General features: G+C 38.0%; 1 protein-coding gene across 3 annotated transcripts; it reads right to left on the bottom strand.

The window, feature by feature from the left end:
* Positions 1–2,495: 2,495 nt before the first annotated feature.
* Positions 2,496–20,329, bottom strand: TRPC1 (transient receptor potential cation channel subfamily C member 1). Of its 3 annotated transcripts, none has more exons than XM_084212422.1 (13): positions 20,087–20,329; positions 18,717–18,871; positions 17,391–17,492; positions 16,362–16,564; positions 15,487–15,618; positions 14,182–14,377; positions 12,853–13,189; positions 11,231–11,370; positions 9,046–9,189; positions 6,310–6,485; positions 5,948–6,149; positions 5,220–5,414; positions 2,496–4,385 (listed from the first exon to the last, which is right to left on the bottom strand). In XM_084212422.1, exons 1-13 carry the CDS (start codon positions 20,220–20,222, stop codon positions 4,158–4,160), a joined length of 2,346 nt encoding a protein of 781 aa, XP_084068548.1. In that variant the 5' UTR covers positions 20,223–20,329; the 3' UTR covers positions 2,496–4,157. The 3 variants fall into 3 exon arrangements, with proteins under 3 accessions (XP_084068548.1, XP_084068550.1, XP_084068549.1); XM_084212423.1 differs by having other exon boundaries at positions 4,322–4,385; positions 5,122–5,414; XM_084212424.1 differs by lacking the exons at positions 11,231–11,370; positions 12,853–13,189.
* Positions 20,330–21,775: the final 1,446 nt, after the last annotated feature.

Here is a 21,775-nt window from a genome sequence, read left to right as displayed (position 1 = left end):
TGCAATATTTATAGTAACTCAGTTCAACTTAGCTTTTTCTCTAAAGTTGTTTTATTACATGGATTTCTGCATTATTATCAGTGCTTAATAAAATATTTTAAGATTAAATCATCCACCAACTAGTTATTAATTATTTATAAAGTGGGGCAGCTAAATACAGAAACTCTTTTTTGATCATTTACATGCTTTTGATGGTTTGGGCCTTGCACATTGTGACCGACATGACACTTCCTTGCTGATTAAGGGTCTGATTTTCCTTACATGGAAGTCAGTGAATCATTGAGCAGAACGGGAACTCTTCATAGAATTAGACAGCTGTAAACCAGCACCACGCTTTTCTCCATTGATGACTATCCTGCTTAGTAAATGTCACCGTTAAATTCTCTAAGGTAATAAGGTAGAGGAAGGTAGGAATTAATTTAGTGGTGGTAAGGTGCATATAGAATCTAAGATCCCTTTAAGTATTTGTTTTTCTTATATGTAAATACCAGACCAGAGTTCTTTGGATAATCTGTGACCATGGGCAGGAAACCAATGCAATAAAAGAGTCCCTACTGGAAGTACCCATTGCTTATTCCAGCAGGGGAATGCAGATTGATTGCCATTCCCTTCACTGATGGATTCTCACAAGTAATGCCAAGAGGCACTGCCCCAGTGTGCAGCTCGGTAGCACAGCAGCCTCTCTTCCAAAGACTTATGGGTAGCTGGGCAGGACAAAAGGATCAGAGGGGGGCACAGAGGTACAAAGAGGCTCTGCTGGCAGCTCACATCCAACAGCTCAGTGCTGCAGCCACACTTCACAGATTGCATTGCCCGACTGACCAAACCAAACAGCATTTCTTTCTGGAACCAACAGCAACATTTGTTTGCAAAGCAGATGTAGTTTTTTAATTTTTAAACTTTAAAATTGGAATTTTAATTTTCCAGTATTAATTCCTATGCAGACTAAGGGATTTTATGCACAGTGCTCTCTGCATTTCTTGGCAGCAGCCTGGGGAAAAGCTATGTGGAAATCATGCTCCAAGCTGTCTTGAACTACAACAATCTATTTTTATTTATGATGACATGCCCATCTGTCACACAGCTTTTTTCAGTGAGCAAGAAAGGACTGGCAGCTTACTCATCATCTGCCAAATGGAAGGTAGGGAGAGCTCCTGCCTGCTCTTCTTAACGCTCCCTTTACACCAGTTCCTTTCCCCAATCAATGCACTGGTAGCAGTAGGCCTGAAACAGGGAACAGAGGAATGTGGAGCAATGCCAGTTTTATAAAGTAAGGGTTGCTTACAAAACACAGGTAACAACTGTTAAAAGTTTTTAAAACCAGTTTGTAGCAACTGTAAACTTAAAAAATTTGAAATCCAACTTGCAACCAAAGAGAATCAAAATTATTTAATCACGATTTCTGAAATAATTTCTACAGAAATAACATGACCATAGTTCAACAAGAGTGCAAATTAAGCTTTCAGTCATCACTGATTTTGACCTTCCTGCTCCAAATGCACGCATGAAAATTTTCATCTCCATTTTTCATTTATCAAGGCAAAGCTAGCTCCAAGACAAAACCAACATTAATATGAAAGGGAAGAAAATATATTTTCCAGTTATCTCAAAAACTCTTAGTCCTTTCATGACTTGCAGAAAAATTTGTACAAGGAAACTGAATCCTATAGCAAAGTAAACTCCAGTTTCTCCATATAGTTTTTCTAATACGTAAAATTTTGTTTCTGTGCCTGTCTAGAACTATTCTGTGAGTGTGCATAAGGGAGACCTTGGAACAGCCTGTATTAAACTGTCAAATGAGACAGCAATAGCATGTTTAACACACATGAACTAGAAAAATCTAAATGATGAGAAAAAATTGAGTACAGAGCACTTGGTACTGATTAGTAGCCACAAAGCTTGGAAGAGCACAGGAGTTTTCAAATAAAACAGAGATGTATAATGTGATATAACTGAGATATGGGCAGACAACAAACTTCTTTCTGTCTCATTCTGCAGGTTTGTATATCAGTGGCATGTAAAAACTCTTGAGCTCCCAATCCAAAACCCCTGAGAGCCTTGAAGTGCAACAGTTCTTCCTAAGGCCATCTACACTGTAGTAGAACACAGCACCAAAGACACTGACCAAGCTAGCTCTGATGGACTCTGCTCAATGCATGAAAAGCACTCAGTAATAGTTCCGTTAGCTCCTTCATTCACTGTCAACACCCCCAGGTTTCCAGAACTATCCCAGTGCCAAACAGCTGCTGGTGCATCTAGAATCCAACCCAGCTGGTCTGGAACCAGCATCACTTCATGGCGCTGCATGAAGCCATTTCACTGAAACAAACAGGATGGGTCCAGAAGGAAAAAGGCAGAAACACATTGACACCAGCTACCTTCCTTAAACTTATTACCTCAACATGACAAAAAAAATACTTTCAGTGTGGTAACTGATGTAATGTGTTTGCAACATGACAAATATTAATACAACCATATTTTTCAAAGTGCTTTTATTTGCTTCCTTTCTTGAATATACATAACATACACAGCACACAGTTTTATGTTGGTGCATTATTCAAACATGAGATCTCAATTCAAATACAAAACTCAGAGATCTTCTTTGCTTTGAACCAGGAGGTTAACTTCCCATTCCCATGAAAAGCCAACACAGATCAGAATCCCTCTATACTAACACTTCTGAAAGCGGAGTATTAAAACCTAGCTCAGAAATACATAATTTCATAGTATGGAAAATATATTACCTTTACAAGAAAGAGTTTTATAAGAATTCATTCAAAAAAGTAAACATTCATGTAAGCCCCCACTCTGTCAATCTCCCAAAATCAACTGCAGTCAAAGACCACAATGGCTACCCGCGCCTTCTGGACACATGACCATTTCAGAAGAGCACCATAACAGCAAAACTGTCCATCAATCCTTCAGCTGTCATAAATATACTTAATTTGTAATTAAAAATACAGGATTCTCACATTTCTCAGTTTGTCAGCTTGAATTATATATAAGCATATAAAGCCATATAGGACCCTCTAGCACAGAAAATCCACAAAGCCCTTTCTGTCCATTGTAAGCAAAGTCAGATAAACTATTTTCAGAAAACTATACCTGACATAAAAAAAAAAGTCTAGCTTGGCAACAATTCTGGTAAAAAACAGGAAAAAAGCAAACCAAATTTAAAAGTAGGATATGTAAAACCTGTGTCAAGCAGACCCTTCTAAAATACATCTCTCCAATGGCAAGACTCAATGACCTCACAGAAAGAAGAGTAGAATGGTGTACAGGAATTGTTCAGCACTGCAAACAATAGCACTCATGTGCTTCACCTCGTTTTCATGAAATCCCAGGTTTTAATAATTCATATAATTTATCTAGATTTTAAAAACCCAAGACACTAAACATTAAATGTTCACAGATTAAATTCTGTTCCCAATCCTAACATGTATATTAAAATATACTATTGAGGCACTGCTGAAAAATCCAAGCAGGGTGTGACTGTCTTACACATAACCATAAATATTCAAGAAATGGTTGGTCTATTTTGTGTTCAAAATGTCAATGTTCCCACAAAAGTGAAAAGTCTTGATGATTTGCTTTGCTGTATTCTAGAAATGTTAGTTTACAGTCAGTGTTATCGTACAAAACTAGAACTGCCTCTTTCAGAGCCATACAGTCTTCACAAGCACTGTAACCTACAGTCATACATCATTTCCAACTGTGCTGGAAATTTTCTACTATTCTTTATCTGACTTTTCTATTAAAAATAAACAGGCTGGATTTTCATTTTAAAAAGCCTGTCTTCTCCCACAACTTGAAAAACAAGTATCAAAAAAAGAACAAATGGCAAAAATAGAAGAAAGAAACACATTGTGCTAGTTCTGAAGCTCTAACACCTGACATCCACAGACAGTCTGAGGAACATTTAAAAAACTCTTATGTACAAATTTTATGTACACATCAAGATTAAGAGGTTAAGAAAATTAGTCTATCTGTTTTTGCATTCACTTTGACCACTTGGGCACTGAGCTGCAACTCACACAAACACATTTTCAAATGTATTTTTGTGCAGTAATCTTGTCTATGATCTGGCAACAGAATTAGGTCAACACTTTCACCTATGGGTATTTAAAAGCACACACCTTTTGTTTAAAAGTTAGGTCTTAGTTTCTTGGATAAAACATAGCATATTTGGAAGTTCGAAAGCCAAGCAGGTCTCTCATTTCGTTGCGGAATTTTGACAAGTCCTGCCGCAGTTCATTGAGGTTCTCCACAGTGGCCTGATCTGTACTCTGCATCTTCTGTCTCATGGAAGTCAAGTAACGGTGGACTAAGCAACACATCACCTTTTGGTAATTCTCATCTCTCTTCTGCTTCAGATTTCTCCATTCCTTTAAACAAACATAACATATTTACTATGGAAGTGATTTTTGAGCCCTAAAGCCTGTATACAATTCTACAGAGAAGAAACATGAACAAAATAACAAAGCTATTTTTAAAATACATCCTGATCTACACAAATATACAGCATATATAAATTGTCCACAAAATCCAAATTAAATTATAATCATCTCTACCAACAAAACTGAAAATTTTTATGTACCTGGCTTGATGATTGTTCTGTGAGCAATCAAGACTTCCATAACCCTGAATGTCTCTCAGTACAAATTCCATAAAGTGCTTGAATTTGTTTATTTAGCGCTATTTTCATCAGCAAAAGGATGCAAAATTAGTATGCAAAATTGCAGGGTACAAAAAATGCTTATAAAATAAACAAACAAAAAATCTCTTCCCTAACAATGAGAGGCTTCAGTGATCTTTTTTAGTTATTTATTCTGACACTTCTGTAATATGTTTAAAACCAATTACCTTCTCCAAAGAATATTCTAACCTCACCGTTTTTGAGATTAGCACATACTTCCTTGAGGTTTCTGTGTGTTTTCATTCAATCAAAGCATTTTTTTTTCAGACTATTTCTGGGGGAATTGGGAGTTGGAGGGAAGTGGGTTGAAATTTCCAAACCAGAAAGTTAATAAAACCTTACTTAAATAGACATAAGTAACACTTATTTATCCCGGATGCAGCACCCATTATTCTGCAGTTCCTATTTCTCTTAGTAGCATTCACCTTCTGACAGGCAGCTTCATGCAGCAATCTGTGTTTTCATTTCAGCAAGCAACCCCTTTCCAGCTGCAGAGCTCAGAGCTTGCACAATCATTCCTCACCTTGAGGCTGTTCTGACGTTTCACTTTGCCACTTGATGTATGAGAGCAGATCCATTTACTGAGACTGTTGAAAAGGTAACAAATTGTCTTGGGAGAGGGTATAACGTTAAAAGGTGGAGGGAGTGTGCATTTATCATCGAAGTAGCTAAGCCAAAGCTTGGCACGAGCAAACTTCCACTCCTTATCTTCATGATTCTAAAACATCAGAAACATTAACAGAGAGAAGAAACAGAAATACTAATAGGTTATTTTCTAAGTTTAATTTGCTCTTACCTGAAAAACTGGCCATTATTTAATTTTGGTTATATTGCATTTTAATAGATAGATTACAGAGTATTTTAATAGGTTTGCTTGAATATTCTAATATTAAATACTTCAAACAAGAACATCTTTCTTCAATTCCTAGTATAAAATTCAGAAGGTAGGTATAGATCAATACCCAGATCAAATGCCAAAGCACCACACATATCAAAATCAGCATCTGAACAGCCATTGTATCAAGAAAGTCATCAATTCCCAGTGGGCCAAAGCCCTATACATATCCAACATGGAAATTACATTTTTTTTTAATCAAAGCAAATAAAAAGTTCTTATTTGAAGGAAAAATATGAGGTCACAGACAGAGCACAACCACGAGGTCGACAGACCATGAGTTTACACACCATAGGAAGAAATTTGTGTAAAATCCAAAGATGCAGGTAATTGGTAATTAATCAGACACTACTTACTGCTATCAGCTGAAAACTTTTGTGAAGCATTGCCACAAGGAGTTTTGTTAATACTATCACAACCACCACGTTGTAGGTCCCAACAATAACAGCACCCACAAAAGACTGTAATTCTTCACCATAGCTAAAACGTGTCACAAAGATTGCAACATGTGCCAGGGAGAATATGTACCAGAAGAGAGCAAAACATGTACCAATAAACCTAGAGAAACAAGAGAAAAATCTGGTTAGGTAAACCTAACACCAGAAGTGTTTAACATAAATTCAGTATCAGTGAAAAAATCCAGTTTCGTTTAATTACTAGACAATTAATTGTAATTTACTGCTAAAACAATACAGTTATTTTAAGATCTCAGACTCACGAATGGAATGTGTCATTGTTCTGCTGTTCACAGAAAATGCCCGCACAGTCCTTTTCTTCATTTATAGTAAATCCTTTGTCATAAAGTTGGGTCAATCCAATTGTGAATGAGAACAAGACAAGAAGAAACATGCCCAGAAATTTTCCAAAATCTTGTAGCATCTGCCCCATTGAAATCTGTGAAATACATGTATTTCTAATTTTAGTAAAACACATAGTTATTTTTATTTGTATTGTCTCCTTCAGCCTTTGAGCAACAAAAAATGTATTTACATTTAAAATATTTAAGTTAAATTTTGATATGCTAAACAGATCTTAAGGTCAGGAGATAACCTTGTACTGTTTTTCAGAGAAAAATTCTAGATATTAAAAAGAATATGTAAGTAATTTTAACATCACCTGGAAAATTAATATCCTCCAAGTAACCATAAGCAATAGTAAGTATACCTTGTTACTTATTTGCAATACCAATGGTAATAAGGAACTCACAGGTCAACAGAAAAAAAGTAAATGAAATGGATTTGAACAGAAATGCCATCATAGAAAGTTAAGAAAACACTTAGAAGAACACTGAATTAATCAAAACATTTGGAATAATTTATCACTAATTTAAAAAAAAGTAGTATACAAAAGCCCATCTGCAGAATACAAAATTGGCTCACAGTACATTTCATGTATGATTTTAAATAGACACATGTGTAGACACACAGAAAGTGAAGGATAAAGCATACAAGGTATGATAGTAAATTTGGATCATTAGTTTCCAATTCAAAATATCCTATACCAAACTTTCCAACATTAGAAATACAGCACCTTTAAAAAACCCAATCATATGCTTGGGATTTTTTCCAACACGGGAAAAACCTTGATTTGCTTTTGGCATAAGCCCAAATTTTTACACAGACACAGCATAAACTGTTTTTATAATTTAATTAGTCTTCCTACAAACTTCTTCAGAACAGTGTAAAGAATGCAAATTATAAAGAATGCAAATATGTGTAATGTGGGATTGGGTGGATCGAATCTATATAAATTAGTGTGTGGAAAGCCCAGTCCTAGATGAATCAAAATCTGTACCAACTCATAGTCCACAAGTGTAACACAATTGCCAGATTTTGCAAGTACAGCTTTACTGGGAGATGAATTCCTGCTGCCTCCTTTGCTGCTGGAAACTCACCAAGTACTTCCTGCAGCACAGCACATTCAGAGTCTGTACAGTTTGTAATGGTCATGAAGATTCTGCAGTTGTGGGCAGAGCTCTGCACCAATTCTGTGCATGTTTGCTCAGAGGATCACTGTACTACCCATCAAACTGTTTCATCACATCCAACCCTTCAATGAAAAAACCCAAATCCTAACAACAAAACATTTTCCCTCTAACACATGGTTCCAGCCAAGAGAGAGACAAAGTAGATGAATCTGGAATGCACAAAAAGTGCAAACTGCCCAAAACTATTTTGTTTGGAAGAAGAGGGTAACAACCCATCCCAAATGCCAGTTGCTTTCTTCATAGATTCATACTTTCCCTCTCTAAGTAGTTACAATTTCTAAGCACTTGAAATCTAATTATCTCATCTAGGGAAGTACTATTCTACCTTCTGTTAATAATAAAATCCCCCATACACAGCCATTTTACAAATCTGGATTATTACAGGTTTTATTAGCCAAGGAGTCAAGTAACTGAAGGCTTAAAAATAACCCTAAGAACCAAGAGAACACGGGAGCTGCCTTCCCCTGCCCCCCACTGTTGGGTTTCCATCCCATATTTGATTACCACCATCTGAACTTTGTGACCTACTTTCAGAAAATACTGTAAGAGTTGTTGCACCAGCCCTACTGGCCAGCAGTAATAACGTAAGCTCCTGTGTGCCTCTGAATGGGGTGACTGTTGACTGTTTTTATTTACTTGGAAAATTTCACAACACAGCCTCCTAAAAAAAAACTTGTGAAAGATCTAGTACATAAATAAACATGCACACTAAACAGTGAATCTCTTTAAAATGTGGAGAGACTTCAGTGTTTAATCAATTTGTACAACCCTAATGCTTAATGCAACATCAAGACTTCAGTATTTTTTTCAAAGTGTGCAAGTACATTTCCATTCAAAATATGTAACAGAAAATTAGATAATTAAAACGTGGGAGGTTTTACTGTCATCATTAGTGGAAGGCTCCAACAAATACCAAGTAAGAAGAAACCTGTTCTTCCTAAACTGCCAATAAATAGGTGAGTATTTCAATACTCGAGACAGTTTTATATTTTTCAAACAAAAGCAATTTGCACAACTCAAGGTGCAACTTTAATGAGATCAGACATCAGGAAGGCTTTTGATTACCCTTCCTGGCTACACACTTATTCATCTATCTCTTCAGAAATAAGAAGCTAAGGCAATTATTTGCATAAAACTTTGCAGGAAGAACCTGATCCTTATACTTTCCAAACTGTGGAAACTTAGCTGGTATGTTATGCTTAGAACAGATGAAAACAAAAAAGACAGTATAGGTACAGCTATCATGGAAAAACATCCTAACTGAACTACACTTCACTCTTTTTCTTACTTTTTCCCATCTGAATCAGTATGTTTTACACATGAGATTAATTTTAAAAAATCAAACTTCAATGCAGTATCACTTCTTTCTACTTTTCACTTTCTTACTTTAACGTTTTTTCCTATTTTCAAAAAGACTCTTGATAGCAAATTATGTTTAATATTTTTTCAAACAGTAATGATATTCACCTGCAGTGGTCCCAGAATGGAGCTGGTTGTGTACATGAAGAAGAGACGCAGGTAACTAAGAACATTGGCAAAGGCAAAAAGACCTTCTGCCACTAGGGTAGGATGGAATGCGTCCCAGTCCTTCCTTTCAGCATAATCATGAAACTGCAACATAAAAAAGGACAAGTTGAGATCACTAACATTATAAATACAGAAATGTACCCATACACCTCTCCCTACTTCTACTTCCAAAAAAGGCAAGAGCATAAAATAAATTAATACCTGTCACTCATAGGTGTCATACCTCTTTTAGACAATGGCGTTTAAAAGCCATTCCAGAGGGAACCAGAAATCAGAGAATTTAAATTCAACACCTAACTCTGCCACTCACTTGTTCAAACCATTTATTCCTCTATTCTGCTTTCACTCTTGCTCTGTTTTGCATGGTCTATTGAAACAGGGACTCGGGAACTTTATTATATAAACATGTGCATTGCCTTGTATAACAGGCCTCCCTAAAAACCAGTATTGAGATGCTACAAAGAAAACCAAGGTACACATGCAATTGCAATGTGGTGACAGCTGATCTTAAACATTTTTGGATAGACTTATGACTTGGGGTTCCTTCAAGAGATTTTATGAGTGGCTACAGAGAATGGGAGTCACAAGTAAACTGCTGCTTGATGTTTATCCACTAAGTACTTACTATTCAACTTATTCAGGGAATATCCACAGATTGCTAACTTTTGGTTTGGCTGAGAACATTCAGCATTTGTATTACCAGCTTCTGCTGTCTCAAAATGGACATTCAAAAACCAAGGAACTCCGAGCTGCTTTATAATAACACCCAAAAGTCTGCTGCACAAAGATGGCAAGAAATAGGGGTAAGTATTTTGCTGCACACTGAAACTGCATGTGTACAAATCCTTCTGCTACAGAGACTCTTCCTTTATTTCTTAGAGCTTTGGGGCCTATAATGGACCTAAGATGGAAACTGAACATTTTTACTTGGTTTTCCATATGATTTATATACTATAAAAATAAATTTGAACATATAAAAGGAGAAAACACCCCATTATATGCCTATTGTATAGCACAGGAGTCCTGCATGTTCAAAAAGGTTACAATTTAAATTGGCAACAATGGGTCTTATCTCAGCAAAGGAACTACTACTAGAGACATGCTGGTTGCAAAGCAAATGGCTGGGAAAGCAGCCCAATGTGGCATTCTCCCTCTATTTTTTTCTCCAAGAAATGGAGCCTTCCTTTCCAAACAATTACCAGCCTCTGAATCAATGCTAGGATAGGAAAATGAGCCAAACACCAAGTTGGGAAGAAATGCCAGACAGCTGTCAATTTGCAGTTTTCAACACACAATAATGGTGCTACTGCACTGGCGTGGATTTTGTTGTAATATTCACATTCAACTGGTCTGGCAGTTTGCCATGTGCTGTGTGGTTAACAACACATGAAACAGAATGGCAATGATCACTTTCAAAACCCGTATTTTCAATCAAATCCAGATGGCTTTTCATAGAGACAAGACAAGGCTCCTCTATGGTCTCAGGGCTTTTATCCTTACTAGCAAAGAAAACCCCAACCAAAAAAACCCCACCAAGCAAAAATCAATTAAAAATCCACCACTTATGACATTTGAGTATATGTAATCAAAAGCTAAATAAAACTTTCTCTAACAAAAATGCACTAGCAATCCAAACACAGAGAATACTATTAGCTTTCTGCATAGTACTGACTGGAGTCAGGCAAGCTCAAATGCCCTGGCTGATGAGATGCATTTCCCTAAACAAAAATCAAGCCATTTGGAAGACCAGCCAGCTCTTACAAGGAAGACAGTAGCTCTGTTTGGGGTTTCCAAGTACTTGGACATGTCCTGATGTGTTTTCTAACTCCCATTTGCCTGATCAACGGCACTTTGAAGACCAAGGTGCAACAAGACCCGAGGTCTTGTCACCTCCTTGTTACCCTCGTCCTGCCACCTCCACGGCCTGTACCACACAGATCATTTCAGCCCAAAGCCTACACTGCACCCCATCACAGGCTGTCACTGATGTTGTACACTGCACCACAACACCCCTCTTCTAGGACACCATGTGGAACACATCTCCAGGTATTTTGCAGAGATGTACTAAACCATACCTGCTCAGTCAGCCCCAGAGGAGCTTTGGTCTATGAAGATTGGTGCTCACCTTGTTATGGGCAACGACTTTGAGGGCAAAAGTTGCCAAATACAGGGAATTCATGACAAAACTAAGCTGATTGCGGGACTCTTCTAAAAAATCTTCTAAACCATCATACCAGAGCCTCTTAACATCTGACCAAACCATTCCTGCAGGAAAAAAAAACAACCCCGGGAAGTGAAGCCATTGCACTGAACAGGTACTACTTTACATATCATCATTATGTATTTTACACTGAATTTGTTACAGAATTAGTAAAAGGAAATGGAGAAGAAGAAGATATTTACACACACAAGAACTGGAGCTCTGTTGCTTTATTTTCCCATGGAACACATTTGTATTCATGATTTTGAAAGTCCATCCAGTACAACACAAAACTTGTTGCTAGCCTGAAGTGTTACAAATTTTGCTGTGGCCATTTTGACAATGATTTTTAGGGAGTCTTTTAATGGGATTGTGGAATTCAATAATGTAAGTGAACCCTTGTTACTTGATTATTTTCATTCCAGTTGATTTTGCAGAATATTTTCTAAATATGTTCTTAATCAACTTAAACTATTTTCAAGGAATCAGTATAATGTCATTACAGAAGAAGCATTTAAGCAATAAATGCAATTACTATTTAAAAACTTGAGATTCAATGATGTGAAAAATAACCCCATTTTAATGACTGTTTGCTTAGACATAATTTTCAAACCTTACTTGAAATCCACATTACAATGTTACATGCAGAAAAAAAACATTTCTATAGCTTTTAAATAAAATTACCAAGACCACCTAATGACACACTTTGTCATTAGACTTGATGGAACAAAAGAATTTATAAAATTATAATATTTAATTTCAAAGCAATGGAGGAATCTAACTTGTACTCAAAATTTGAAGTTTTCAAGTTTCTTTTAAGACCTGCCTATGTTTGTGTGTGGGATACTACATATTTCCAAAATCTGCAAGAACTGCTCAACAGTTTTAATACAGCTCAGTTGTGAAAGGAATCACCATTACACAAAAATCCTCTCACCCTAAAATATCTAATAAATCACCTTTAAAATTACTTAAATAAAAACTGTGTTGTTTTTTACCATATTACTGCTTTTTACAAGCCAAATTAAACAAATTATACATAACTAATTACCTTTCATTAAGAAAAATAAATTTTAACGTAAAACCAATTGCATGCCAGACAACCAGAAACAAGGTAAAAGTTAAGAACCTTCAACCAAAAGTTCTTGAGAACGCAACAAAAATTATACCTGTGCTCCCTCTGCTGCATCAACCAGAAGTGACATGCAGTCTTTCTGGTACAGCTATGATAACTGGTGACAATATAGCAAACCATAACATGGGAAAATAATACTTGTTTTTGTGTTTTGAAACAAGCATGAGGTAAATGCACTCCTCCAACCTCTTTGTAGCATGGAGCATGCATACATAAAGCCACATAACATATACTTCTATCTTTAAACCACGTACCAAATGTGCAGAAAGTCCAAATTTTGTTACTAACTACTTTTCCAACCAAAATTATAGAACTGGTCATAAAAGACTGCATTATTGCTGATGTACCACTAAACTGGCATTTTTTATATATATTTAGCAACTGTCATCCAATCCACTCAAATCATACCTACCAATAAGCCATATTATCAGAAGATAGTCTATTCTCTCAAGGGCTGGTCCCATTGTATTCTTCTTATTCTCATTGTAGACAAGGGAGTACAAATTAAGTAATAACAGAAATGTGAAATATGAAGCTCCATGAATAATAAACTTCATAAAAGGAGTGTGAATTATTCGACCTACTCGAGATTTAGGAGCTAACAAGTAACAGAGGGACAGAACTGGCCAGAAAATGCCAACCATCAGAACAGTCAGGATCTTCTTGCAGGTGTGCTTGCGCCGATAGCCGGCCATCTGCCCAAACCACACCGTGTTGAGAAACTGCTGGCAGTTGGACTGGGCAACAAACTAGGGGGAAGGAGGGGGAGAAACAAACAAGAAATCACTCTCAGGTTTCTTCACACACATTACTAAGTTGCATCATTAAAATTAATTTTGTAACTATATGTATACTGCACAAAAAAAGTTGTTATTTTACAAGCCCTGTAGGAAAAGCAAGCTATGCTCAAATGCAGAGGAACACCAAAATACTTCATGGTGCTTGATGAATGCAGGCCAGAAATGTGTAATGCTGGTTGTAGGGCATTCTAGAACTACAGCTTATACCTTTCAAATGCTACGTATTTCAACAGTTTCACAAACAGTTTAAGCCTAGACATGTAGAACAGACAGAATTATGTAATTCCTTTTGCAAATGCTAACTAAAAATGGATTTTGCTTGAAAAGGAAATTTCCACTCTGTCCTTGGTCCTTGTACTAGAATTCCACAAATATCCATTTGCATTCCAGCACAGAAAATTAGAGTTATAATTTATGAATTACAATATAATTTACGAATTACAATAACCTACTGCATGGAGGAAGTTGCATATTGATGGCATAAAAAGTGCTGCTATTCTGGAACAGAGGGGCTATTCAGTCATACCAGCACAGGTCCAACCTAATTACTGAACAGCACAGGCAAGGCCTGAGACAAAGCTGAACAGTTAATGACCAGTGAGAAGATGATAAATCATGTTTGGCACCTAAGGATCCATGCCTCTCTAGGCAAGGATTTAATGAGGAACTGAATAAATAATTACCACTACCAGAGCTGTTCATAAAAAAGCAGCGGCCCATACTTCAATACAGAAAACACTACATTGATCTCCACAGTGAACAGTGAAGAATCCCTCAGTATCTTGCAGCAGCCCTCTTTCACATACTGATACCTGTGTATTACCATCTCTTATATAACTCCTGCATGTTTATTTCCACTTCTGTGTCCAGAGGCAGAACAACAAAGTAATTAATTACTAGCAAAATACGATATGGAAAGTCGAGTTACTGCAAAGACAAACCTCTTTTTGATTATACTTGATCGCAAGCTTTAAGCGGCTTAAGTTCATCCTCTCCTCCAACAATCCTCGCTTGTCTACATGTTCATCACTGGAGGTGTGATTCAGAATCACTTCCAGCTCCCGGGAATTCCGTGCTTGTGCAAGCAAATCTTTAGCAAAGGTTTTGCACTGCTGAGCGAGCTCCTCATAATCATTTCTGAAACACACAGAAGCAGTATGTACTATTACACTGGGCCTGTATTTTCCATTCAATCACAAACTAGCCATTTTTGGCTGGGATTATATGTTATGTTAAGAGAAATTAAAAGAAACCACCCCAGAAGTCCTATGTCAGGGTCCAAGCATTCCTAAGACAACTCTGAGTAGTTTTCACCACGTAACATGACAATTCCATTTCTGTTTAGTCTGCAAGATTATTAGAGTAAATACACACACACTTACATTATACAAATTCTTCTGTCATGAGTTCCATACACAGAGTTAAAGATTAGAGTTATTTCCAGGACATGAGAAAGTGTATTTGTCACAAAATATGGCACTGGTAAGTAATCACTTGGACTTTCCAATTGGACCTGAAATAGTTTGGGGTTTTGCTTTATTTCTGTCAACTGAAAACTAAAGTCTATTCACTAAGTATTATGCATTATTGTATTAAATACATGAAAAGAAAGCACATGATTTCCTTGTCTGATCTTGCCCACAGTCCATTTTAATGCCAAATGGTAAAAAATCTGCATTGTTTAAACATGAAATTACTACACTGAGTGTTTGTTCATCATATAGAGCATTTTCAGTATGAAGTCTTCTACACACATATGTATATTTTAAATGCATACACATATGTGCTCTTCAAATTCTTATAATGAGCAAAATTAGGAAACAACACCCAAAACAACTCCCAACAGGAGTCAGGTCAGGTCAACAAGGTTTTGCATATTTCTACCCTGATACAGAAAAAAAGTGCAGAGTACTAATGAGATATTGATATGATTAACAGGTGTATAATTTCCAAGTAAGTCAGCATTTAGCATAATGTCTGTTTATTTTTGCAGAGTACAGCTGAAATTTGAACTGTTGGTGCAACTACACACATTAAAATGTCTATACCTAAAAGGATTTAAAGTAATTAAACTGTCAAAATGACTTCTAAGGAGGCATAAATTATATAATGTAACTTATGCCTAATTATCACTTTAAACACTCCACTTACACAAAATAAAGAATAAACTTTTTCTAATGCAAACATATTTCTACACCTGTAATTACATAAAAATATTAAAACTGATTTGTGTTTTCATTTCCTACCTGAACTCAACCTCAACAAGACTTAATTCTTTCAAGTCTGCACTAAGTTCAAAAGCTCTTAGGATTGGATCCTCCTCTGTCAACATTATTAAGGCAGGACTGGCCAAACACCGATAAATGTCAAGACGAAACCTGTGACAAAAGAACAGCAAAAAAAAGCAAAGATGTTTTATTTCATTAGCAGATTCAAACCAGAACCTGTTCCAACGGTTTGCCTAAAATGGCCAGCTGAAAGACAAAACAATTTGGTTTTTTAAAATCAGACACTACAAGCATTATGTCCTGAAAGATACATGACATATTTAGAACCCTTAAGTATCCAAAATCGCCCAAACTGGTTCCCTCTTCTTTTCCTCACTACTTCCACTGTTATCAGTACCTCAGCAGAAGTTCTGGATTAAATTAAGAACTAGTACCTCAAATATTTCTATTGGTTGTCTGCTTTGGATACCCTGACATCTTTTCTCATACTGAAGTTAACGATATAGGGAATAGAATGGATACCAGAATGTGCCTGTGCTAGCTCAATACCAAAAACTCATATAACTTTTGAGAAGAATTTTATTTGCATAGCCCCTATGTGCCTAAGCCAAAGGTAGCTAGAATGTTTGAGACACACCTGCTAGAAAGGAAAGGCACACAGTGACTAAAAGTATAAAACCAAAATGGAAAAAAGCCACTGCCTCCCACCAGCCTTTTCAGGCACAACCCAAACCTAAGAACTACCACCTCTCACAATAAGAGCTACAATATATTAAAGGAATCTACTCATAAACTTCACCTTAAAAAGAAAAAGGAAACATAGTGAATGTGACCCAGGCAATGCCAGAGAATGAAGAATCTTTTTATTATGGCTCATGACTGCTAAGTGTTACCTGGAATGTCGCAGACTATCTTTTTTGTTCTTGGCAGTGCACAGGGTGCACTCACAGCCCACAGCATGAGGTTTGGGTAACGATATGTCTTGCTTCAACAGCATAGTGAGAATTTCATAGTTGTTACGATGAGCAGCTAAAATTACTGGCGCCACATCCATGGTTGTTGAGTACTCTGGGTTCTGAATGCGTTCCATTAATTTCTGGAATAAAATGTAGGCAGTATATAAATTTATTATCTACAGTTCTACTACATGTAAAGGGCTTTCTGACTATTCAATCAAGAATTTCTCCTTCAAAATACTTTCTAGTGTTTCATAACATGAACACAAAGAAAAATATGTAACAACATTCAAACACCTGTCAGATAAATACTAAAAAAGAATAACAGACCCAGATACTTTTCTGCTTTATTTACACAGAAATACTGCCTTGTTTTTCCAGTACATGTGGATATTAGAAATTGTTATTTTGCTCTAGTTTGTGAAAAAATGATTGTATCTACTATTGAAGTGCAGAAAAAATATCCTGAACGTGCCATACTCTGTTACACAACACCTTATTCCTTCCCTGCCTCCACCTCCACTTTGTGTTTTCAGAAGTTTTTTGGTACTAAAGCATTGACAAGGCAAACTTCAATTACTTAATTTCAAGGTGAAGGTCTGATGTTTATAGATATGCTCTGAAAAGCTAGGAGGCTTCAATACATGAATAAACACTTTATAAGTCAAGACTGCTAACTACCTTGCAAGCAGACTACTAGAAAAGATTTATAACCTCTAGGTTTTTTCTCTTCTGAACTAGGCACGTTTGGCATGTATAAAGCCACTGGATTCCTTAGGTGATAAAGCAAAATCATGTATGTCATCTTTCAAGACAAAAGAGGTTACAAAAATAATCCCTGGTGTCCAGATTTGATCACCTTACAGAAGCAGAATTTAAGAACATTGTTTTAAACACTACAGATACTCAAAAAAAGCAATAGCCTTCACAGCCCCAACCAAAAATCAAGGAGTAATAACACTTAACCACAATGGTTGGCCTGGAGGATCGTTTAGGTCGGTGATTAAGTAGAATGTCAACAGCTCCCACCACTTCTGAGTCAATAGCCACCAAAAGTGCATCTGAAGACTACACAAAAACAACAAATCATATGTGAAAACAGCAGTAACTTAAACAGCACAAAGAGACAAACTCAATCCAAGCTGTATTTTTAAAATAAATTTTTTAAATTTAATTTTAAAGTACTAAAATGGTGTTCTGTCTTATCACCAGGCACATGATCAGGATACAAATTCAGGTTGCTATTGCAGGAGTTCACACAGCATTAGTGACAATTTGCATCACTGCACCAACAGAAGAGTAATCAATTGAATAAATTACTTTCCACCCAAGATGATGCAGAAGACTTAAAAAATTAAGTTCAAAGACCCAGTTTGCCAGGTCTATTAGTTTAAAAGCAAGTGTTAATATAACACAGCTCAGGCATATGGAATACTTCAGCCTTGCATTTGTAATTCTGGGGTACAGCTAAGAAAATAAGGTTTTCCATCTTGGCTGGTAACCAACCACAATCACTTCTGCACCTTCTATTAAGAGATAAGCAGCTTTTCATTTTTCCTACAAATTATATTATTCTTCTTGATAAATTTCCAAAAATTTTGATTTTTACTTAAAAAAATAAAAGAAAAAGACACAGCTTTTATTACTGCCACTAATTCAGGTACAGAAAAGCTGGTGGTTTTTATTCATGCCCAATATCAAACAATGTAACAAAAGATGCTACTTTTCTGTCTTACATATTTAATCCATCATAGCTTCACCTCTCCCACAGTAGCAGAGATGCTGCATACATTTAAGGAAGACTTGTTGGTAGGAAACTGCCCTGCCATCAAGCACAGATCTAACAAGTAAGCACCACAGAAATGCATGTTTGCCTAAACTTAAAATCAACTAATATAATGTGAATTTTTCTGTGTTACCATTAAAAAAGTTAATATACTCTACAGCCAAAAGGATTTTTGCATTTTACACTTTTTTAATATAAGGCACTCAAACCATGTACTTTTTTTTTTTGAGGATAATACATGCATTATATCAGCAGCAGGAGTAACATTTAAAATAAAACTCAAACTTGTTAACATCATAGAAAATGTTACTTATACATCTGCCATGCCAATAAAATTCCACAAGAAAAGTCAACGTGTGACAAGAAACCACTTTCAAAGTTACTTTTTCCAATTTACTGGAAATTTACTGCCTAAAAGGCAGACTGCATTTATGTCCAAATTCTGACAGATTAACAAAGACAACATATGATTATACTGAACATTTTTAAAAACGTGTGTTGGATACCTGGCAGCCATAATCCAAAAGCAGCTGTAGTATGTCCAAGTTTTCATTTTCAATAGTTATAGTAACAGCATTTCGTCCAAGCACATCCACACAATTTATGTTCATTTCACCTGAGCTGTTCTCCTCTAAGAGTTTCTTAACCATGTAATAGTCACCTGCAGAAGTAAGGCAGGGATATCACTTCATATCATAAAGCAAAAAAGCATGTGATCATTTTAAGTACCAGCTACCATCAAACAAGATACAATTCCATAGTTGACAACAGTAACTGAGTGTATCAGACGACTAAGAAGTCAAGGTAGATAAGCATTCTCTCATCAGGGAGAAAACTAAAGATATTTTAAGAAATCTCTCTTCAGGAAAGTATTGGACATATACTTCAATCCACCTCTTTAGTTTAGTCCTAAAAACAAACACACACAAAAGCACGGGCGCTTTCCAAAACTGACTCTAAGGTTACAAATTACTTTACAACGCAGAAGACCACGACTAAGACAGATCTCAGTGTAGAATACTTAGAGAAACATATGCAGAATACAGTAAAATACATACCAAGAGTACTGAACCAATTGTTATACAGACGACTGGGTTTTGTTACTTTTCTAGTTACGCAGCCTTTTAGCTCCCTGAACCTCTGTTTATAGTTAAAGAGATAAAGCCATGGTTTCCTCCGATGCTGAGGACAGCCTGCACGGGCTGTGCAGGCGCAAGGCATCGCACCACCGAGAGTCCAGAGCAAAACTGCTAAGCTCGCTGCTAAACAGCCCTGGGGCTGTGAGCTCAGCTAAGCTCAGGCGAGCACGCAGCAAACACCGCAGCTCCTGCAGCCCTGCCAATGCCCCAAGCACGCAGAGCCGTGCAGCACATCATTAAAAGCACACCCTGGAGTCCAGCGTTTTAGACCTTTTAAGATCAGCTTAATTTAAGGCCACGTTTCGACTCAAAGGTAAATATAGGCATAAAGCAAGCAGCGTATTTTAGAAAGACAAATCTCTTCCCATCCGCCACCAGTGGTGCAAATCGCAGCATACTGGTCTCGTTTATCCTGCGGATGTCTAGATAAGCCCCAATTTTACTGCAGCTCTCTACGCAGAGACTCTTTTAACAGCGAACACCTCCCAGATTCCTCCGACACAAACCAAACGCCCTCACGAACGCGGAGGAGCCGACCCCGCGCCTCCCTTCCCGCTCAGGGGACAGCGGGAGGGGCGGGCCCGGACCCCGGTGCCGCATGAGAGCCTCACGGCGGGACCGCACCGCGGGCGAGGGGAGGCGGCGCAGGGCTGACACCCGGCCACGGCTCCGGCCCTCGGAGCGAGCGGCCGACAGCTCGAGGGGGGCCGGGCCAGGCCGGGCGGCGGGGCGGGTACCTTTGTCGCAGGCCAGCAGGAAAAGCTTCTCGTCCAGCGTAGTCTCCTCCTTCACCTGCCGCACATCCTTCAGCGCCAGCAGCTTGTTGGGCGAGGCCGAGGCGGACGGGTCCGCACTCTGGTACAGGGCGGCCATGGCTCCGCCAGGCCCATGCGGACGCGGGCGGGGCGGTGTCGCGGCGCCGCCGCTGCCCCTCGGCACCGCTGGCGAGCGGGGCAGCGGCCCCGGCCAGGTCACGCCTGGCGGGCGGGCAGGGGCAGGGCGGGGCCGGGCGGGGCTGGCAAGGCAGGGCAGGGCCGGGCGGCCGCTCCCCGCCGCAATGCGCAGGCTCCGGGCCCGCCGCCGGGGCAGCGCGGGCGGGCGGAGCGCGGGGGCCGCTGCCCGGAGGCGCCGCCGCTGCTCCGAGCGCGGCCCTGCCCCTCCCCACAGCCGGGCAGGGGGCCGCAGGCTGCCTGTGAGGGAGAGCGCACTGCAGCGACTCCTGCGTCTGCCCTTAAATCTGTTTTCTTCCAGCTGCTACAGTAACTACGGCCCTGCTCATGACAGCATCAGAGGGTTGCCCATGAAAATTTCCTCAAAGCAACTCTGAAGTAATTCTGGACACGTACAGCAATAGTTTATAAAACAGGAAATAGTGGCCTTTATGGAGTAAGGTAGCAAGTGTCTGACAGTTAAATACAGTAGTTGATAATTCTATAATTTAATAAGAGATCATTTATTCTTACTGTATAGAGACTAGGTTAGTCTCCATTTAAGCCTCTCCTGAATGAGGACTGAGTTGTCATCAGAACTCAAATCCTGTACAAAGCTCTGTCATCATCTTGGACTGGGAACAGAAACCAAGTAAATCAAGTCTTGTCCCAACACAGCAAACCAGTAAATAGGCAGGGGCCAGTGGCTTCAAATCCATGAACTTAATTCCTTTCTATGTTATCCCATTATATAATAGAAACTGAATGGATGCATCCCTTCATATTGCCATATTGTGTGTAAGATAGTGAAGATATACTCATCAGGATTCTCCTGTTCTGCCATGCTCAGGACTGGCTTCAGGACCTGAGACAAAGTAGAAGCTTCATACTTAAGAGAAGTCTTTAATTTTGATTTAGTTTTCTTATTGTTTGGCTTTTGGTAACAACTTCATTAAATGTACAGCTACAGCTTGATAAGTGAAAATTTACAGCTGTTGAAAAAGAAGAAGAAATAGTTACTTTAAAATTACTAAGAAAAAACCACAGATTTCATCTCATCCAGACAATGCACCGGTCTTTCTACACAAAACCTCTGCACACATGATACACACTTTAGAAAAATCAAAGGAATGATACATAACGAAATGCAATACAGTAATAAGAAATTCCATAGTGGACTAGCCAGCTCTTTATTGTTTTCTTAATACAGTGTTTTATGAAAAGGTTAAAAAAACTCAACCAACAGCTGTTTAGTCCAACTGCAAAACTTAGCACATACGCAGACCTAATAATGACAGGACATTTCTGCTTTTTATTGCTGTTTTTTTTCAGACGATATGGTTTGTAAAAGTTTCTGCTAAGTAACAGAACAAAACTACTACATATATTTAAAGATAATTACCACAAAAAAGTTTCATCAGTTTAGTCAGTATTCATTAGTTACCAGACATTATCATAGGCCTTTACTTGCTCTGAAGTCAATGACAACACTCTCAT

This window comes from Fringilla coelebs (assembly GCF_963513975.1).
Source record: "Fringilla coelebs genome assembly, chromosome: 10".
Classification (NCBI taxonomy): Eukaryota; Metazoa; Chordata; class Aves; order Passeriformes; family Fringillidae; genus Fringilla; species Fringilla coelebs.
The sequence above is the reverse complement of the archived record's forward strand: the minus strand, read 5'-3'. Positions and strand labels throughout refer to the sequence as shown.

Excerpts from the sequence above, each read along its gene's own strand:
- TRPC1 (XM_084212422.1), bottom strand. The coding sequence starts at position 20,222 with ATGGCCGCCCTGTACCAGAGTGCGGACCCGTCCGCCTCGGCCTCGCCC. Across the intron at positions 18,872-20,086 it reads CCTGCTGGCCTGCGACAAAG|GTGACTATTACATGGTTAAG; the intron begins GTACCCGCCCCG and ends TTACTTCTGCAG. Across the intron at positions 17,493-18,716 it reads TTTTGGATTATGGCTGCCAG|TCTTCAGATGCACTTTTGGT; the intron begins GTATCCAACACA and ends GTTTTTGTGTAG.